Consider the following 18,963-nt stretch of genomic DNA (forward strand, 5'->3'; position numbering starts at 1 on the left):
CGGGGTTGTTTTTTCAAAGGGTGGTTTTTTTTTTACTTATTTTATCGTAATCTTTAAGGTTGGTTGTTTTTGTTTGGCGTTGGTTGGTGGTGGTCTTCTCCCCCCCCCCCCCCTTTTTTTTTTTTTTTTTTTTTTAGATAAGGAAAAGATAATAAAGATTCAAGAGAAACAAATGAAAAGAGACGCTAATTAATGTACGAAACCCCCCTTATTTACTTGGTCTCTGTTTAAAATACGAGTGGTTTAGCCTATATTATAGAGCGGCAATTAACAAATTGGTCAATTGTGTCAATTCGGCAACTACCTTATTACTGAACCTAAGGTACGTAATCTTGTCCACAAAAGAACTTTTCTCATGAGAGCTAAAGCCAGCTAAAAGTCGTCGAGAACAGATCAAATCAAGTTGTTATCATCGGTTTTATGGCAGTGATCCTGTTTGCAAAATGTATCAAACCACCCTTCCTTATCATTAAAATCACAGTGCGAGTTTCGTATCACGTACGCCTTTCTCATCCCCCTCCCTTTTTTTTTCTTTCTTTTTTCTCCTTTTTTTAATGAAGCGAAAACAAGCATACAGAATGGTTTCTGTATCTTCCTTGGGTATCTCTAAAAGCCTGGATTGAAAAGGACGAGATGCTAGAATCAAAAGCCGGGCCTGATACTGCATTAAAACCGCGAGGGCTCACTTAAAAGGATTTTTAGGTGAAAGGTGGGATGAGGAGCCGGCGGAAGGGTGTATCGACGGTGATGATGTGCGTCCCTGTCTGGTAACTGCGTCAATAGCCCAGCTAGGTAGGCGAGGGTTACCGTGGGAAGACTGCTTCGCCTTTCTGTTCTCGATAACAGTTTCTAACGCCTCTTGATCATCTAGTCGAAGAGGTTTACGTCGGCCAGAACTTTCCCCCTTGGGAGTGGACGACATTTGGTGGAGTGCGTACTGGAGATGCTGTCGTCAGAAATAGAAGTTAGTTGGATCTTGTCATGTGAAGGTGAATGGTTTGTTCCTACTTTAGGGCCTGCCTCGGACTTGTGAGTCGCTGCGGCTTTTTGTTCCTCCCATTCTGCCTCGGTCAATTCGTCCCAATCATGCCGCTTTGCAGCAATATCCGATGGCTCCATATCGGCTAGCTCAGAAGTAGACAGAAGGTTCAAGCAAATGGCTTCAACAAATCGTGGAGACGATGCTGCTGTCATTATCTCCCATTTTACTTGGGCATGTTGCTCGGGAGGTCGTTGTCGACCCCAAACTGCTGCTGTAATAGCGTGCGCGGTACCTCGTTTCTGTTCTTCATCATGCGGTGCATTGCTCATTAAAAATGCTCGCGTCAACTCTCCCTTGAAAGCTGGTTGGTTCTCCCAATTAGTGAACTGACTATCTACGACGTGGCCTGAAGTTTGCGGTGATCTTCGAATATGCGTAGTAGTACCCTGAATTGGCCGCAACAAGTCGGGCTGATATAAGATAGCGTTATTCTGAGGAGGGTTTGCGGCCTGTAGGGTATTAGAGCTCTCGGTAGGAGGCGCACCTAAAACCTGATTATTCTGAGCCTTGCTATCTACTACAGGAGTCTGCAGCATAGTCCTGTTAGCTTCGTTGGGGAGTCTACTTTGATTCGTAGAATCCAGAGGCAGAGTAGGCTTGCCCAGTCTACGAGCCTCATTTTGGGCGATCAACCGGTCGGCTTCTGCACGGTCCTCGGCCGTCAAGACAGCATCTTCGAGTTCTTCCTCCTCAAAAGTGTCCATCATTGTAATGGCTCTAATGCCGTCTTTGTGGGCTTCAATAACCTTATCTAGGACATTATCTTTGCCAATATGTGTATTGATGTTTTGTTGTTGGGGCTCCGTTGGCATCTCAAATGATTGTCCGAATTCCTGGGCTTTAGGGATCGGGTTTTTCTGGTCAACGACTCGGGAAGCTAACTGCATCTTCCATATCGCCATGTTCAGCGCCTTCTCCTCGGAGGTACCCCCACAAACCAAGCGGTAAACATAGACTGGTTTCTTCTGACCAATACGAAATGCACGTCCGACGGCCTGTTGCTCGTTCTGGGGATTGAACTTAACGTCAAAAATAATGACTCGATTGGCACTCGTCATGTTGAGGCCAACGCCGCCAGCTCTGGTAGAGATGAGGAACACATCAACTTTGCCCTTGCTGAATTCCTTGACAACGAACTGTCGTTTAGTTGTCGGGACTTTCCCGTCAATCCGTTCATAGGAATACTTCTTGGTCTTGAGAATAGACTCTATATAATCGAGCGTACGGATCGATTGACTAAAGATGAGAACTGAATCACCTATGCGCTTGCACTCGTCGAGAATAGAGAGCAATATTAGGATTTTCCAAGATAATGCATATGCACCCAGGTCCCTTGTCTTATGCAAGAGTGTAATCTCGCTGGTAATAAGCTCACTAGGTAGAGCCTCCGCCTTCACAGTCAGATTTGCAGAACTCTGTTTTCGTTCCTGTAACTTTTTCATGAAGATCGAGGGATGGGCACAGAGGATGCCTAACGTGTCAATGGAAGCCAGTTGACTCGATCCTGGGTGATCTAGTTGGTAACGGATGAAAGTTTCATACGCCTCTCGCTGCACATGGGTAAGGGGTACGGTTAAGAGGAATTCTAGCTTTGCTGGCATGTCATGCTTCAGTGCTGCGATTGTTATTCGCTGTACTTTTGGCGCAACTTCTTCCTTGAGAACCCTCAACATCTTTAGAGCCATTCTGCGCTGACTCATGGTGCTGTCTAGTTTGAGCCCCTCTTTGATTGGATTGGCATACAACGACCTGAATTCGCTGATATCGGACAGGTAGTTTGGTGCAATCCAATTAACCATGGCATGGTACTCTTCGACCCTGTTAGCCAGGGGGGAACCGGTCAGAGCAATTCGGCTCAGGGTTCTAAAATGTGCGCCGGCGGCGTGAGTTTGCGACTTCGGGTTCTTCATCGTATGCGCTTCGTCGGCTACAACGAGGTTGGGACCGTCGCATAGTGTTTCTCTGAAATCTTCGCGTGTCACATAGTCCTTGAAGAGATTGTAGCCAAAGATGAGGATGCCACCTCGTTCATCCCAACTATCGATGTTCGCATCACGATCGGAAACATCCGCAGACTGGTCAACTTTGAAAAACTCGCCAAGTTTATGTCCTTGGGGAGCCCAAGAAAGTAACTCGTCCATCCAGTTGTTAACGAGCGAAGGGGGGCAAAGAATAAGGGTTTTTGACTCCTTGAGGCCTCTAGGTATCTGACAGGAGATCGACTTATCTTCGGACCCTGCAGCTTCGGCGATAGCCACTAGAAGTGTAATGATTTGCATGGTCTTTCCGAGACCCATGGTATGCGCGAGTAGACAACCTTGCTTCGCTCTAGAGTCTACAATCTGATTCCACATGAATCTGACTCCGGCTACTTGATGTTCCTTGATGCGCCGTGCGATCTCGGGATGGATGTAAATAAATCCTTGGTCGTCTTCTTTGCTCTCGTTGATTATCATATTCTTCTGATCAAGAACCGCTACGCCTTGTGCCTCGAGCTCCTTAAACTTCGCACGGAGTACTTCTTGTCTATGTTTCTGTTCTGCCGCCCGTACCCGATCATGCTCTCTGAGGCTTTCTGCTTCTTGATTGCGAACCAACTTCTTACGTCTCTTCCGCTTCGAGGGAGATTTTCGATCAGGTATTCCCGTATCAATTACTTTCCACTCGAAACGATCAGATAGGCGGCGGAGGAAGTTTGTATAACTTTTGAGTGTCTCTGCCTGTGTCTCTGCATCTTCTGCCTTCTTCATTATGTCATCATAGCTTAGCTTCTTGTACTGAATTATTGAGTAGAAGTTATCGTCTCTATATATTTCAAACAAACGAAGCATCGTGAAGGCAGCGAAAGCTCTTTTCTTCTCGAGAGTATCGTAGGGAGACTTCGGGATTCTTCGCTCTTCCAATTCACCGCATAGAAAATCTATCCAAGCTTCGTCTGATTTATTCTCCATGGTTACCGAAAAGATATATGATAGATATCCTTCGTCTTGCCTGGCCAGTTCCTTGGCTACCATTTGCTCAGCTGGGTCTAGGTCATTGACGCTCATTATAAGAGGCGATTGCTCATTATAAAACTGACTTAGTTTTCCTGGCGTGTTACTGGGCCTTGTCCCGGGTGAGCTATTGAGAGCTGGTTTGGGTTTGACGGGAGTAGTAAGATCTATCACATGGTACTTTTGAGATTTGACCGGCGTTTGAGGAGACTGTGTAAGATCGATGGTCTCTGTTGGTTTAAAGTCCATAGATGCCTCGTTTTGGTCACTCTCACAGCGGCGTTCTTGTTGCCCGGCAGAAGTACCGTCTTCGACAATTGCCATGGGTGAACTACTATGAGATGCACTAGGGGGCGAAGGGTCGGCGACAATGAATTTGCCAAGCTCGTTCTCGGATTCGCTTGTCAGTATCTCCTCGTCCGAGGAATTGGCGGAAACTAGCTTTGACTGTCGACGGGTTCTGACGGAGGTCCGAGGCGGGGCTGGAAGCTTTTCAGGTTCGGTCGGGGTAGTGATGACACTGAGAACCCACGAAGCATATTCTCTGTCTTCTACGCTCTGTTGCAAGATCAAGGTGTTCATCTTCAACTCGGCTATTTTACGCCAATGCTGGTGAGTCATCTCTCTACAATACTTCATAATGCGGGATTCGCATGCCTCGAAAACACTGCGATTCTTGTCGATCGACATCTTTAGACCGGCCCTTCGGGCATTTAACCAAACTTGGTTGGATTTGTATAAGAGCTTGGAGGCCTTGCGCTCTCTCCAATCGGATACAAATTTCTGAATAGATTCATCGATCACAGCTTGGACTTCGTCGCCAGATAGGCCACGTCGTTCCTCCCGCTTGAGCTTTTCGGTTTGTATTTCAGCCCAAGTCTCTGAATCGTACTCGTCATCTGAGTCTCCGTACAAAGGTAAGATTTTATCGTGATCCGGATTGTTAGCCCCAGGTACCATATCCAGCTTAATCGCGTAGGGAACTCGAGGCTTTCTATTCCGTAGCATCCGACGCTTGAGAAGCTGGTTGATCTGTAGCCGGCGGCCATGCGGCAGTCTATCGACTTGAACAAATGCGAGTTGCCGTTCATCTTGCAACATGTCTTCCGAGAAAGGTTCGGCGTCGTTGACCACTTCAACGATATCCACCCTAGTGACTGCATCTTTTCCGAGGTAAGCCCAAGTTGAATCAATTGCATCATTTCCTCGATTATTAATAAGATTCCTTGATCTAGATGCTATAATCACGTCCGCTTCGGAGGGAATAGTGCGTGACACGTTAACATCGATATCGGTTGAAATGAGCATAGGGGCTACTTTTCGCTTCTTTGTAGCAGGCGTATCCGGTATGGGGGTCTCCTGAGCGTAGGAAGGAGTGTCATGAACTATGTTAGATCGATATGGAGTCGTAGTAGACGCGACTCCAGAATGGGAACCTTCATGGATATTGCTCGACGGAGGTCTTTGAGGCACATCTTGTGGCCTCTCCAAGGTAATATCGATGTTTCCTTTCGATAAAGGCGGAAGAAGGTTGCAAGAAGTAGGTTTGATTGATAACATCTCCCTGTCGACATAGTTTCCCGTTTGATCTTCGTCATTATCAGCTTCAAATTCCGAGTAGCTGCGTTTCTGATACAGTCTATACTGTTTGCTACGAGCGCGGAATGAGCTGATAATATGCTTGAGTATAGACTTGTGCTTCACAATCCTGATGCATAGGTCTTGGCAGAGTTCAGCACGATCATATGTGAGAAGCGTATGACCGTCAACTCCATGCTCTCGTAATAAGGGCTCAAGCTTCTCTGGAGGTGGAAACTGCAGGGGAGTAGGAGTTGGAGGTTCCCAGGATCGATTGGCTGAGCAGAGCTCCCGAACCACCCTATCGACGTCCCAGTCCCATGGATCGTCCATTGTCACTTAAACGATACCATTGAGTGGGGTGAATAAGGGATGTGAAGGAACACTAGAAATTAAAAGAACGTAAGCATAACACGTATTGATTGCTAAGAAATAACGTGAAAATATAGGTAGAGAAATAGTGTAGTGGAGTGGTAGAAGTTATCGTTGGGGATGTGAATTCAAAGCTTAACGAAATATCAGAGGTACAAAATGGGGAACTACAGGAATAGCAACAATCGAGAAGGAGCTTCTGAAGCTAGACTCAAAAAGCACAGGATGCAGCATCCCTTTCTCATCGTCAAACATACCTAAGGCAGGTACTTGGGCAGTAAACAACGAGTAAACAACAAGTAAACAACAAATAACGCCAGAAGTTATCGAGGTCATTTAATAAAGGAAAGCATTAACTTACAGTAGATGGGCGTTTAGTATGGTCAATAGAATAGCAACTAAACTATGAACTGGTATAAGTTTTGGGATGTGAAGAAAGAAATATGATATGTCACAGGTGTTGGAGAGGAGAGGAGAGGAGAGAAGGCTAAGTAACCCCGGGCGTCAGTAAGAAAATAAGAAAGAACAGCCGGCAACAAGAAACGGGAGGCGTGAAGGGAAGAGAAAAAGCGGGATGTAGATCACGCCGAGTATGGAGCCGCAGCATACAACAGCGTGACGACGTGAAGGAATATGTAAAGATGAAAATGATGAAAGCCTTGCAGTACGCTCCGCTCTGCTCCGGAGTGCCTACTTGTAAGTGCGCCAGCTCGCCGAGAAGTAGACTCTACTCACTCAGCGAACAAACCCATAAGTACATGTTGCTGGACGAAGACGTTTAGTGCATATGTAGGACATATAACATATAAGAGATCTGTGTTACAGGATATGAAGTTTCAACCCTGTTTAAGGATGAGCGGACCGATAAGAAGACCGATGAGAAGACCAACTAAAGATGGTTGAAATTGAATTAACAATAAGCGGCATTTAGGTACTTCGCAGCGTACCTCATAGCTTAGGAAGGTTCAAGTTACTAGGACCTAAGGACTTGACAGGGTATGAGTGGCAAGTGGCAAGTGATAAGTTGACGTATTGCCATTGCTCTTGCTTTTTTTTAAAAAAAAAACAAAAAAACAAAAATCCCCTGTCTCCTAAAGGGAAGAGTACAGAAGTTTCACTTAGTTATTGTTAATTAATTCTACAAATACCCAATCAGTCAGTTATGTCTTAGAAAACAATAGTCATAATGAGCATGGCAAGACGGAGGGCATTATATGAAATGGCTACATACCTAGTGGCCAACATATGTATGTATACACTTGACGGCAGCAGCAAGTGTCGTTGTTAAAAGAGGATATCCATGTACATAGCATAGATCCGACGCGTATGATGGGAAGTGTCCAGGATCTCGAGGTGCTTCGCGACGCGGAGTAAGGCCCATTGAAAGACCGGTATCACGTGATACTGGCATAGTCCTTATACCTACGTTTAAATACATGGCATAAACCCCTTAAAAGAGAGGATTTGTTTTTATTGATTATGGGTATTATGTTTGAATTTTCCCGGTAGATACCTGATAATAGACAATTAGGTAAATTTAAATTTACTAGAGAAGCAGTATATACCTTAGGTAGGTATACATAAGATTATCCAATATATTTAATCCATTAATATGCTTAAGGCTAAGTGCTTACATGTGCCGTTTTACATGCACATGTAAGTGACAGCCCGAATTTGCCGAATTTTAACCAGTAGAAAATACCGTTAACAGCCGACTCAATTCGAATACATGCATGTGTGTGTACTTGGGATATATACATCCTAAAATGCGCTACATGTACTAAAGAGATTCACGATGGAAGCTAGATAGCCACGACTCTTATTTCTAAGCAGTGATTACATACATGATGTCGTTGCTCGAGTCTAGCTATGCCTAATTCTAACATGACAATCGGTTGCAAGCGGTTCTAAGACAGCTAGGCCACAGTAGGTTTGGTTTGTCTTAAGTATTTATAGGTAGAGACGCTAATAATCGGGTGTAGCAAGACACAGACTTCATCCTGCCAAGTTCAAGACAAACCAGGTAACACCACAGCTTTGTACCTCTTTGGCTTATAAGCCTTTCTACTACAGCCTACAATATCCCCCCCGCAACGTCAGTTTGATATCATCAATCATCAATCATCAATTGTTACAATTTAGGCATGTCCAATTATCCACCTGAGATCACGCCTAGTGAAGGCGAAAGGTTGACCGAAGTTGTCAAGGATTGGGCACTGGCCCATGGCTTGACTGTCCGACCACCTCCGGCTGTTATCGCTGCTGAGGCTGATCCTGCGGGGATACTTGCGACTACAGTTCCCGTTACTCTCTTCCCGAGCCCCTTTCCCAAAGTGTGCTTCGACCAGGGAGTTACAGTCCAGAAGGCTTATAATGAGCTATATGCATCTATCAGCCAAGATGAGGAGTTTCTGGCTCGGACTGTGAAAGAGTAAGTATAATGGACTCATGGGAATATATTCAGATTAAAAACCATAAACTAATAAAGCATAGAATTGGAGACGGCGATGATTTTATAACGGAATTATGGAAAGTTCATCTAAGAGTCAAGCAAGAGGGTTATGTTCAGGTAGGCCAACTAAACGAACCTTTGTTGTCTTAGCATGTAGACAAAGCTCACTCTATGATACAGCACAAAAGCCTTGGCCTCTTCAGATCCGACTATATGGTTCACCAAGATCGTAGTGGATCCAGCCCGCAGATCAAGCAGGTTGAGTTTAACACAATCGCGGCCTCATTCGGAGGTCTCTCGTCGCAAACTTCATTACTCCACAGGTTAGAATCCACCTTCATCTCAAATTATGCAATACTAAGTGTTTAGGTATCTTTCTTCAGCAGAGTATCCATTATTGGAGAGCTCGATTACGAGAGGAACACTTCAATTGCCCGAGAATAGTAGCGCCGCAGGGTTAGCCAGTGGTATACGACAGGCCTTTATCGAATATGGGCCCCCGTCTACTAGCCACCAGAAGTGTGTCATCTTCCTCGTTCAAGGAGGTGAAAGGAATATCTTTGACCAACGCCATCTCGAATATGAACTCCAAAAATCCGAAGAGCCGCTAATCCCCGTATTCCGACTACCATGCTCGGAAATTTTCCAGCATACGACCCTTGCCGAAGGTACAGGCCGTCAGCTACTATATCAACCGCCGCAGCTATCTTCTCGCACGTTTGAAGTTGCTGTCATATATATGCGCTCGGGATATGGGCCGTCAGACTATCCTGACCAATCCGCCTGGGAAGCTCGCTACCATTTAGAGAGATCGGCTGCCATCAAATGCCCGACGGTATTAACCCAGGTTGCCGGCACTAAAAAGGTTCAACAGGTTTTAGCAACGCCCGAGACGCCACCAAACCCGCCCATCCTGCCCCGCTACATATCCAAGAACTCTGCATCTATATCTGACCTGGCCAACACATTTACCAATATCTATCCTTTGGATGGAACAGAAGCCGGACTCCAAGCTCGAAAGATCGCTGTCGACCCTGAGCTTTGCAAAGGCTACGTCCTCAAGCCCCAAAGGGAAGGGGGCGGCAACAACATCTACCGTTCCGCGATCCCACCATTCCTGAAATCCGTTCCGGAGTCGCATTGGCCGTCATACATTCTGATGGAGCTGATCACGCCGCCACCTGTCAAGAACACGATACTGCGCAATGGAAAGCTAGAGCACAGCGGCGTTATCTGCGAACTCGGCATATATGGAACCTGCATCTGGGACCAGCAGTCTAAGGCCATACTCCACAACGAGAAGGCGGGCTATCTTCTGCGCACGAAGGGAGATCAAAGCGAAGAAGGTGGCGTCGCTGCTGGGTTTGGCTGCATGGATAGCTGTAGCTTGGTCTAACATAGACGTGGAATTGGGAGGGGCCATGGTCTCATCTCATAGCATTTGCCCATTTTAACTGGCTACAAGATATTAGAAACTACCAAATACAGTCGTCCATCAGACTTAGTATGCAATTTTTCAGGGCCAGAAGTGTTCGTATAGTATATTAGTAGTCGTATCTCGAGGCTCTAGAAGTGAAGGACCAACTGTGTGGGCATTGGTATTGTTTGATTATTTTGGTCATTGCCACTCAATATTTTCCATGAGCCGGGGGCAGAACTGGAGGCATATTATATATTGTCATCCTGGACAATGTACGGTGAAGGGACATGGTTAACACATTTGGTATCAAGTCCTGACGTAGCAATATCATACAGTAACATCCCCAAGCGTAGTGCCGTCATTTAGACATAAGAAAGTTCCCATAGTGGAGAGCTTTAATCCAAGATCAAGGTAACACATCTTGGTCTGTTTGGGCGTCGTTTTGGCCGTCCCAAGTTTTATACACATTGACTACCTATTACCTATTCAGGAGGAGTTGGTCGCTTCAGGACCTCGATGTTTCCTGTTCAAGTTTATTAGCATTAGCGGCTAAACATCATATAGTCTGGAGTCCGGATTCTGGAGTCTGGATAATCATACTTTGGTAAATTCTCAACATACTTCGTGACTTGCCCTCGGCGTCGGTGAAGGCATTCATGGTGGCATCGCCTTCGACGTAGACAGTAGCTCTGTGCGTCTTATGTCAGCTCCGGTCTCCACTCCACATTAATCGAAAAGAAAATCCAAAAAAGGAAAAAAAAAAAAAAAATATTGTGTGGCACAGATAAATATATTTCCATGCGAAGCTGACATGGAACTCAACCAATACGCCCACTCCAAATATTTCCTATAAAACTAGAAAGAAAAACCATCAAAGTCTGATCTCAGAACGTACCCTTTAGGTAAGCTAGTCAAGAAGTCCCGGCGGGGTCCCTCCTCGATAAAAGCAGCGACCCTGAACCAGCTCGTCTGGCGGTTATCTTTAGGTCCATAGTTGCTAGCGACGGCATACTCGATAAGTTCGCGGCCTGTGCTAGTAGCCCTGACCTCGGGGGGAGCAGCCAGGTTACCGACCAGCGTGATTTTGGCGACATCACGGCGGGCGGACGCACTGAAAGCGCGGGCGAGGCCCGGGGCAGCAGCTGTGGCTCGACGGGCGAGGAAAGACATTTTTTTTTTTTCAAATTGTATATGGACCCGCGTTGACGAGGAGTGCAAATACGGTGGTAGCCGGGTGGTTGAGCTGCGAACAGGGACGATGAGAATATTTGCGAGTTGCGCGTTTGTCAAATATCGTTAAGTCCGCGATTGCATTTGACGCGACGGAAATTAGGTAGCCCTAATCGCTATTTCTAATTGGTCCGAGGTCGGTGGGGGTACAAGATGACTGGATTATTGGATATATCGGATATTGTATTAGAGATTTTTTAAGTAGCTTATAATTGCATTTCTGAACAACCATTCATTACACTCATACATTAATTACATATGATAGCATCACTTGATTTTTACTCATCTTAACATTTAAGTCAAAGCACCCTTACGGGGGCCACCCTAGTGGGGGCCACCTCAAAAACGCAACGCATTTACAATAAAATCCATATACAAATTATTATATAATTTTATTAGTTTTTAATTAATTAAAAAATAAAACTTATCATTTAAATCTTTATTTTTTTATAATTTTAAAATATTTATTTTCTTAATTTAATTGTATTGCGTTACAATAATAAACAACGTTTTTAACGGCGTATTTTTACGGTAGGCGTTTAAAAAATACTTTATATTATAACACTATTTTATAGATCAAATATTAAATTGTAAAATATAAAATAACTATTTAAAAAAATGTTAAAAATTATTGAAATATTAAGAAAAGGAATTAGTTAATTAGGTTATTACGTTAAATTATATTGGTTATATACTTCTTTTATATTAATTTAGAAATATTATAAGAAGATTATTAATTTATAATTATTAACCTAATACCTTTAATAAATATTAATATATATAATTTTTATTTTATTATTTTAATATTAAATTGGTTAAAGTTTATTTAATTAATTATAAATAAGTTAATAAAGTTATAATTAATAATATTAATATTTTTTTAACTAATTTAAAATTTTTAAAATCAAAAATATATTGGTTAAGTATACATATAATATTAACAAAATAGAGATTATGGAAAGGGTTAAAAATAATAGGATAATTATTAGTAAAGTTTATAAAAAATATATTATAGTTAAAAATTATAATAATAAAATTTAGATGTTAATTATTAAATATGTTAATGGTAATAATTAATTTTTAAATCTTTTTATTATATATATAAGTAAATATATATAATAATAATAATTTTTTAACAATAAAAATGTTAAATTTAAAGGTTAAAAATTTATTATATTTTTTAATAATTAAATTAATAATAATATTGTATTTAAATAATTTTATAAAGTTTTTTAAAAAAAATAAGGTTATTAAATTATTAATAATAATAATTATTAATCTTTAACAATTATAATAATTATATTATAATAAAATTCTTTTAAAAATATTTTATAAATAAAATTTACATTATCTTCATCTCAATATACTTATTACATATTTTATAAATTATTAATATAAATATATTTTTATTAATAAAATAAAATTATTATTTGTTGGTAGGTACGTACGTATGGTAAAAGCAATAAATAAGGTAACAATAAACAATAATGTTAAAACTGGTATATAATGAATGTCTAAGGAGGGAAGAATCTATCTAAGGCTAGCTAGGTATAGCATGTTCTTATATTCCAATAATAGTGGATACCCGACCCCTTTATCCAATAAAGTCGGGTATCTTATCTCTTCCTCCCTTATCTACGATAAAGGCACCTTATCATTAGTAAGGTGCCTTTATGTCAGTGTCACACGACCATCACTTACTCTGTTTTCTTTTCGCAATCAATTGATTGCGAAATATAACTTAAATAAATGAAACCTCAAGATTTGTGCTGACGTATACTTATGTTGGTCCGGATATGTGCCATCACGCATTCGTGGTCTCACGCATCTGTGATCGCACACACTTGTAACGGTCAGAGGATGAAACCGTGATGGTCCAAATCAGGAGTCATCCCACAAGTGGGGTCGCGCCAGCACACATCGTGCCATCCCATTCCTGGTATATCCCTCCTTACTTCCTGCGATGGCCTGCGTCTGGGTTGGTGTCGGTAATCGGCCTTAACAACCCACTACTGCGCTGGCTCAATATCGCTCCCAATTTCCCCGCGTTTCACCCACCCTTCCAAGCGTAGATCAATCTGGTTGTCCTCTACTAGTGTCCTCATAGCCTCATTTGGGGACGCCTTTGTCATCGCATCCGCCGGATTGCAGCTGCCATATATCCATCGGATGTCATTAATTTCCCTGTTCTCGTACGACTGCCTCAGGGCCATAAGATCGATCATCAATCTCTTCTCGTTGGTACTGCCCATCTGGACGAGGCATTGGTACAGCGAGAAAGAGTCCGTGCACAAGACGAGAGGGATCATCGGGAGGCTCAGTCGGCTCAGGATGGTGTTGATGGTATTGTGGATAACGTAGCCCACATCGAAGCCCTGCACCATTCCGTAGATCTCACTGGCGAGTACGCTGCGCGTGACACGCTTGCACTTGGTAGATGACCAATGGATGATGTTGCCGGTGAGTCGTACTTCGTTGTCATGGTCTGTGGGTCTCTCGTTGCCGAGTACCACGATGTAGCCGATCTGGGAGCTCATGTCCTTGTTGTTGGCGAATGAGCCGTCCACGAAGACGTACAGGCGCAGGTCTTGGGGGTCCAACTCCACATACCTGAGGCCTCGATCCTTGTGGTCTACCTGCCATTTGATCCTCGCGTTGAGGGCTTTGGCTTCCTTTGGCCCAGGTTTCGTATGCTGCGCTGCCGTGGAGTAGTCGAAGGCTGCTTCGGGCTGGCAAATGGACGCAATGTAGGCACCTCTTGCACGTTGTTCTGTGAATCTCTTAATCATGTCGGGTGCCTTCAGGTCCAGTTCTTCCAGCCTCTCCGCTTGTCCCTTCTGGATAGCAGAGATCGTCCTTTCATGGACCACGATCCGTGATCCGTTGAAGTCTTCGACTGCGCCTGGTTCCAGAACCTTCTGAGGTTTCGCCTTGATGCCTGCCCTTGCAAGAGCCTTGTCCTCTTCGGCCAGAAACTCCGTTGTGCCGATATTCAGTGTGTCATCTGTCTGTAGACCTGTGATTCCGAATGGTCGATTTGGCTCTGCAATCAACAGGCACGGGTCAAATGCTGACGGGGTCATGCCTAATTCCTTCTGATGATGCCTGGAATAAGTTTCAAACCAATACGTGCCTGATTCCGCGAGTCCGTACAGAGGTTTGACCACTCGCAACAGCGTTCCCTCAGGGTATTTACTTTTTAATTCTGAGGGTAGGCGTACGTATATTGTCCTTTGCATGGGGGTCTTGGACTGTGTATACGCCATGGTGATATCTCGGATCATCACCTTCATGCCTTGCTGTCGTAGTGTGGGTGCTAGAGCCAGTATCAGGCGTTGGCTGGCGCGTTGGATCGTTGGAGCATATGTCATGATGGAGTCTTTCTCGGGGTCTCCGTAGCCTTGTACCACGAGTCGTGATTTCTCATATGGTGCTGGCGTGTTCTTCCCCTTGACTTCGCGGACCATACGGGACTTGAATATGGTTGCGCCTCGGTGGAGTGCCTCGTCGTACATCTCGGGTTGCAGGATGCCGTCCGCAAAGAGGGCATCGAGTTCCTTCATGTCGGAGGCCTCGTACGGCCTTCCTGGCGCGACTATCTTTCCGTCCGATCGTAGTTTCAAGGCGAGGGCGTGGTCGTTCTTTTCCTTTGTGCTAACATATGCTGTGCTCATAACGAATATATCCAGATCCTCGTCGGGTATGACCTTGTACTCATTGGGGTCGAACTGGGGTGGCGGTGGCGGTAAGTGAACTTCAAGACTTCCTTTTGGCTGCTCATATGGCTTGACGTGTGTACTCCGGAAAGTCGAGGTGCCTCCTAACGCGCTTGATGCGATGGTTACGTCTTTGTCCGTGACGGCGATGACCTTGTGTGGTCCTTCCCATCCGCCTTTTTCACGGTAGACCAGTACGCTGCTGCCGATGGGTAGTGACATGGGTAGCGTTTTCAGGGTGTTTGGTTCGTTTCTCGTGTTTATGGCGTCGCGGATGGTTCTTTGCGCCTTGACCTTTTTGACTTCGATCATAGCCTTCTGTACCGCCTAAGCCCTTTCCAGTTGCGATTGCGTGGGGGGAGAGTCCATGTTAATCCTTGGATAGGCGCCAAAAACCAACAGAGTGGGGACGAGACCGTCCGGGTTTGCCGTATCGTTTACGGCCTTGACTGCCATTTGCAGGCGAGCCTCCTTCAACCCCTGTACTTCTTCGGAGATGATCTCGTACGCTTTCCGAATCGGGCCGTGGTATTTCTCCACCTTGCCGATTGACCAATGTGCCTCGACGGGTACCTGGTTGCAGATAATTCCTGCGAGGCGAGCCTTATTGCGGAATTTAACGCTGTCGAAATTGGTGCCCGCATCGTGGCTGAGGACGTCCGGTGGTCCCAGGTATATGTCGATCCAGCATTGCTTAAGCATCTCCCAGGTTTCCTTGGCGGAAATGCTCTTCATGAATCGGGCCGCTTAGAACCCTATTGCTGCGTCAACTACGTGGAGAACCGGTTTCCCGTCCAGGTACATGATGTCGGTGATCACTTCGTAGTTAAAGTCCATGTCGGGATCCTTAAGGCTGAACTTGAAGCGCTGGGGTGCCTTACCCTTGACCTGACAATGGTGGCAGAACTTATTGATCTCCTTGAGGTCTTCAGTGCTTACCTCATGTCCTGCCTTGTCGAATAGATCGTAGAACTTGCTAACAGATGGGTGGCCAAAACGTGTGTGCAGGCGGCGCAATTCTGCCTCCGTGAAGTAGGTAACATCGTCGAGCTAAAACCATGGGTGTCCCCATTTTCGCATGACCTTAACTATTACGCCGTTCTTACCGATCAATTGGTTAGTGACATTGTTAAGGTACACTCCCAAGCGGTCCATATCTTTAATAGAAAGGAAAAACGGAGTATCCGTTTCCATCACATGGAAATCTACCTTACCAAACGGGGTGTCAACTATCACAATCCCCAATAATTCGATAGGCAAACCATCTCCGAAGCGTATATTAGCTTCGCCGGCGCAGCTAATATCCAGGTCGTTACAGTACTCTAAGTTCTCGTTAGCAAGGGCTTAATACTAACCCTTACCTGCGGTTAACACTCGCGCTACTCCCGTATCCAGCATAATGCCTTGAAACACGTTCTTCGCGTATCGGTCGAGGACAAATATGGTATCGGTATCGGGTTTATCAGCAGATTTTTCGAGATTTAACATTTATAGATTAAATCAATACTAAAAAGATTTATTTAAAAAATAAGCCGCAGTCATATACTAACTCTCTAGCTCTTCTTCTTTTCCAGCAAACTCCTCGAACTCTTCTACGTCAAAGTCTTCAATGCCTTCGTATCCGGCCAAGAAAATTGCATAGTTTTCCTTCGCCTAGCCTCTCTTAGCCTTCCATTGGGCTCTGGCCTCCTTGCGTTCCTTCTCCGGATGCTTGGTTAACCAGCATTCTTCTTTCTTACATACCCAGCAGCGGCGTTTCCAATGCTTTGACATCTTCTGGCAAGCATTATATTTACCGCCCTTATCGTTGCGATAGTATTTACGATCAACATAATATTAACCAATACCATACTCGTCGTCGTCACTATCTTCGCTATCGGTACTTGCCATAAACTAACGTGCCCCTTTGAAATTCTCAAACATTCCGATAAATACTCGGAACTTACTGGCCAATTCCTCAAAGTGGTGCGACGAAGTGAATAGTGCATGCTATAGTTGTAGTACGCTGCGGTATGTTCTATGCACAGCTGCGATAAGTTGCTATTTTCCCCTAAAATCGGGTCCGAGAGCGCGTTGACATAGTGACAACTTATCGAGCATGACTTGTAGTACCTCCATGTCGGACTTGCCCTTGTTTTTCTCTTCAGCCTTCGTGCTGTAGAAAGTAATGGCTGTCCAGTTTTGGTGGTACTGTATCTTGTTTTGCTCCGTGTTGAAGTGTCGTTCCATGGCCATGTACATGTCTGCGAAGTACTAGTGTCTGGGTACATTATGAAGGAAGTAGATTGCTGCTCTTCCGGTAAGAATAGTGGAAAATACGGCATGGAATTGTATCTGTCGAATTCCTGTCGTGTAGCATACGTCCAGGAAGAATCGAAACTTGTTTTTAAGGATGTCATATGTTTCCCCTGTGTAGTTGTTTTCATTATTTCAGGCCTTTTTGAAGTGGCCTACGATTGTCGGAGGGCACATCTCGTTAGGGACTCGTGCCGGGGGAATGTCATAGTAGGTCTAAGCCTGTTGGTTACCAACGGGCATTAGGGCTTAGGCGGGGGGGTTAGGTGCCTGTAAAGGCGGTGGAGCCATCTAGGAGGAGAAACCGTAACCTCTGGTAGGTTGGTTTCCTCCGCTTGGTCCGACGTTTGGTGGAACCGCCGACGTCATATATGGACCACCCGGTGGCGGTCCAGGGGGTCCAGACGCATTTCCCGCAATTGGGGGAGGGGGCTGTGCCTGGCCAGTTCCATATCCGGGGTTGTACCCTGGGTTGTACCCTTGTTGTCCTACAAAGGGTACGGGTGGCCCTTATTAGGCCGATGGGGGAGGGGGAGGGGGGTTGGGTGATGCCCAAGTGCCGTTTTGGTTGCCTTGTTGGGGTTGCGTTAATTGTTGTGGATGATTCGGCATACCTTGTGGTGGCGGGCTAGGGTTAGGTGCATGGGGAGGGGGGGAGGGAAAGTGTGCTGGGAGCGGTGGTTGGTTGGGGGGTCGGGGAGTGGGTTTTGACTGTTGGGTTGGTGGCGAAACGTTAGGGATCGACGATGGTTGGTTGAAGGCAGGGAGCAATGCTTGTCTTGGCTGTGGAGTAGGTGACACGTATTGCAGGTTGGAAGGGGGTGGGGCCCAAGGCGTGGTACTCTGCATTGGGGCCTGCCCTGTGGGTGCAACCGTGTGCATCGGCGTCTGTGGGTTAAAGATCGCCCAATGTTGTTGTGCTGGCGCCTGTGACTGTGTGGACGCGCGTGCAGCGGGGTACACCGGTCCTTTTTCGGTCTTATGAACCGAAACTTTTCATGCCAATGCGTCAGGCCACCTTGCCTTTACTGCCTCTAATTTAGCAGCATTCCATATGGGTGGGTTACGCAGTGATATGAGGTTAGCGAGTGCCTCTGCATGATTGGCGTTGTGTTTTCCCATGTAAATGCCTCTTTGCATTAGTGCGCTCCGCAGCGCCGATCGTAATTGTTTCGGCAATGCCTCAAAGTCATTTACCGTGAATCCTTTGAATCGTTCCTGGTACTCAGCCATTGCTTCCTCGGTTGAGCGTGTATATGATGCCTTGTTGTCGGTGGTTTCAAAGTCTACCAGTGCGAGGAGTGCCTATGTTGCTTTCTGTTCGGGCGTGGCTGTCTGGGGATCGATTCTTTCCCATCGTACTGCCATGTGGTCGAACATTGTGTTGAGCATGAATATCCGACCAGGGAGATAGCTCAGGAGCTTATGCAGCTCGTCTATGTTTTCCTGTTCAACAGGATCGTATATGGCGCGAGTCTGCGCCTGCGCTAAGCTTTCTGCCTGTGTTTCTTGGGACATGGTGGAAAGGATTAATGACACGGGTGATGATGACTCCGTGGATGGGGGGTCTAAGTCGCGATAGTCTGCCAGAGATGCGAACGGATTGTGTGAGGGGGTGAAGTTGTAGCCTGTCATAAACTACGGGAGTGATGTGAAGAAAGGTGCTGATGTCGCTTGTGTTGTCGCAGTGAAGATTTTCGAATTGAAGCAACAGTGACTCTTCTAACCTTACTAATCTATGTTGCTACTGTCTAGCAACATTGATCAGTATTGGTAGGTACGTACGTATGGTAAAAGCAATAAACAAGGTAACAATAAACAATAGTGTTGAGACTGGTGTATAATGAGTGTCTAAGGAGGGAAGA

General features: G+C 45.2%; 7 protein-coding genes across 7 annotated transcripts; 1 reads left to right on the forward strand and 6 right to left on the reverse strand.

Moving 5' to 3' along the window:
• Positions 1 to 682: 682 nt before the first annotated feature.
• Positions 683 to 5,946, reverse strand: F4813DRAFT_393982 (uncharacterized protein; the record flags this gene model as incomplete). The annotated part of the gene is made up of 2 exons (XM_049247502.1): positions 683 to 946; positions 1,009 to 5,946. The coding sequence occupies 2 exons, from the start codon at positions 5,944 to 5,946 to the stop codon at positions 683 to 685; spliced, it is 5,202 nt and encodes a 1,733-aa protein (XP_049095154.1).
• Positions 5,947 to 6,117: 171 nt separating this feature from the next.
• On the reverse strand, positions 6,118 to 6,361 carry F4813DRAFT_375755 (uncharacterized protein; the record flags this gene model as incomplete). The annotated part of the gene is made up of 1 exon (XM_049245046.1): positions 6,118 to 6,361. The coding sequence occupies exon 1, from the start codon at positions 6,319 to 6,321 to the stop codon at positions 6,121 to 6,123; it is 201 nt and encodes a 66-aa protein (XP_049095155.1). The 5' UTR covers positions 6,322 to 6,361.
• A 1,768-nt stretch (positions 6,362 to 8,129) lies between these two features.
• On the forward strand, positions 8,130 to 9,833 carry F4813DRAFT_393983 (glutathione synthase; the record flags this gene model as incomplete). The annotated part of the gene is made up of 4 exons (XM_049247503.1): positions 8,130 to 8,416; positions 8,479 to 8,554; positions 8,618 to 8,760; positions 8,807 to 9,833. 4 exons carry the CDS (start codon positions 8,130 to 8,132, stop codon positions 9,831 to 9,833), a joined length of 1,533 nt encoding a protein of 510 aa, XP_049095156.1.
• Positions 9,834 to 10,086: 253 nt separating this feature from the next.
• Positions 10,087 to 11,326, reverse strand: F4813DRAFT_280343 (nucleic acid-binding protein). Its single transcript, XM_049240475.1, has 3 exons — positions 10,753 to 11,326; positions 10,479 to 10,546; positions 10,087 to 10,380 (listed from the first exon to the last, which is right to left on the reverse strand). Exons 1-3 carry the CDS (start codon positions 11,025 to 11,027, stop codon positions 10,340 to 10,342), a joined length of 384 nt encoding a protein of 127 aa, XP_049095157.1. The 5' UTR covers positions 11,028 to 11,326; the 3' UTR covers positions 10,087 to 10,339.
• Positions 11,327 to 13,096: 1,770 nt separating this feature from the next.
• On the reverse strand, positions 13,097 to 15,875 carry F4813DRAFT_383489 (uncharacterized protein; the record flags this gene model as incomplete). The annotated part of the gene is made up of 8 exons (XM_049245949.1): positions 13,097 to 13,238; positions 13,284 to 14,192; positions 14,241 to 14,386; positions 14,495 to 15,130; positions 15,200 to 15,304; positions 15,344 to 15,496; positions 15,578 to 15,721; positions 15,861 to 15,875. 8 exons carry the CDS (start codon positions 15,873 to 15,875, stop codon positions 13,097 to 13,099), a joined length of 2,250 nt encoding a protein of 749 aa, XP_049095158.1.
• Positions 15,876 to 16,084: 209 nt separating this feature from the next.
• F4813DRAFT_280386 (uncharacterized protein) lies at positions 16,085 to 17,420 on the reverse strand. The gene has a single exon (XM_049240476.1). The coding sequence runs from the start codon at positions 17,227 to 17,229 to the stop codon at positions 16,519 to 16,521; it is 711 nt and encodes a 236-aa protein (XP_049095159.1). The 5' UTR covers positions 17,230 to 17,420; the 3' UTR covers positions 16,085 to 16,518.
• F4813DRAFT_393986 (uncharacterized protein) lies at positions 17,390 to 18,616 on the reverse strand (the record flags this gene model as incomplete). The annotated part of the gene is made up of 4 exons (XM_049247504.1): positions 17,390 to 17,586; positions 17,713 to 18,031; positions 18,128 to 18,403; positions 18,461 to 18,616. The coding sequence occupies 4 exons, from the start codon at positions 18,614 to 18,616 to the stop codon at positions 17,390 to 17,392; spliced, it is 948 nt and encodes a 315-aa protein (XP_049095160.1).
• Between the last annotated feature and the right edge of the window lie 347 nt (positions 18,617 to 18,963).

The sequence above is a fragment of the Daldinia decipiens genome (genome assembly GCF_022478715.1).
Source record: "Daldinia decipiens strain CBS 113046 unplaced genomic scaffold F4813scaffold_52, whole genome shotgun sequence".
Taxonomy (NCBI): domain Eukaryota; kingdom Fungi; phylum Ascomycota; class Sordariomycetes; order Xylariales; family Hypoxylaceae; genus Daldinia; species Daldinia decipiens.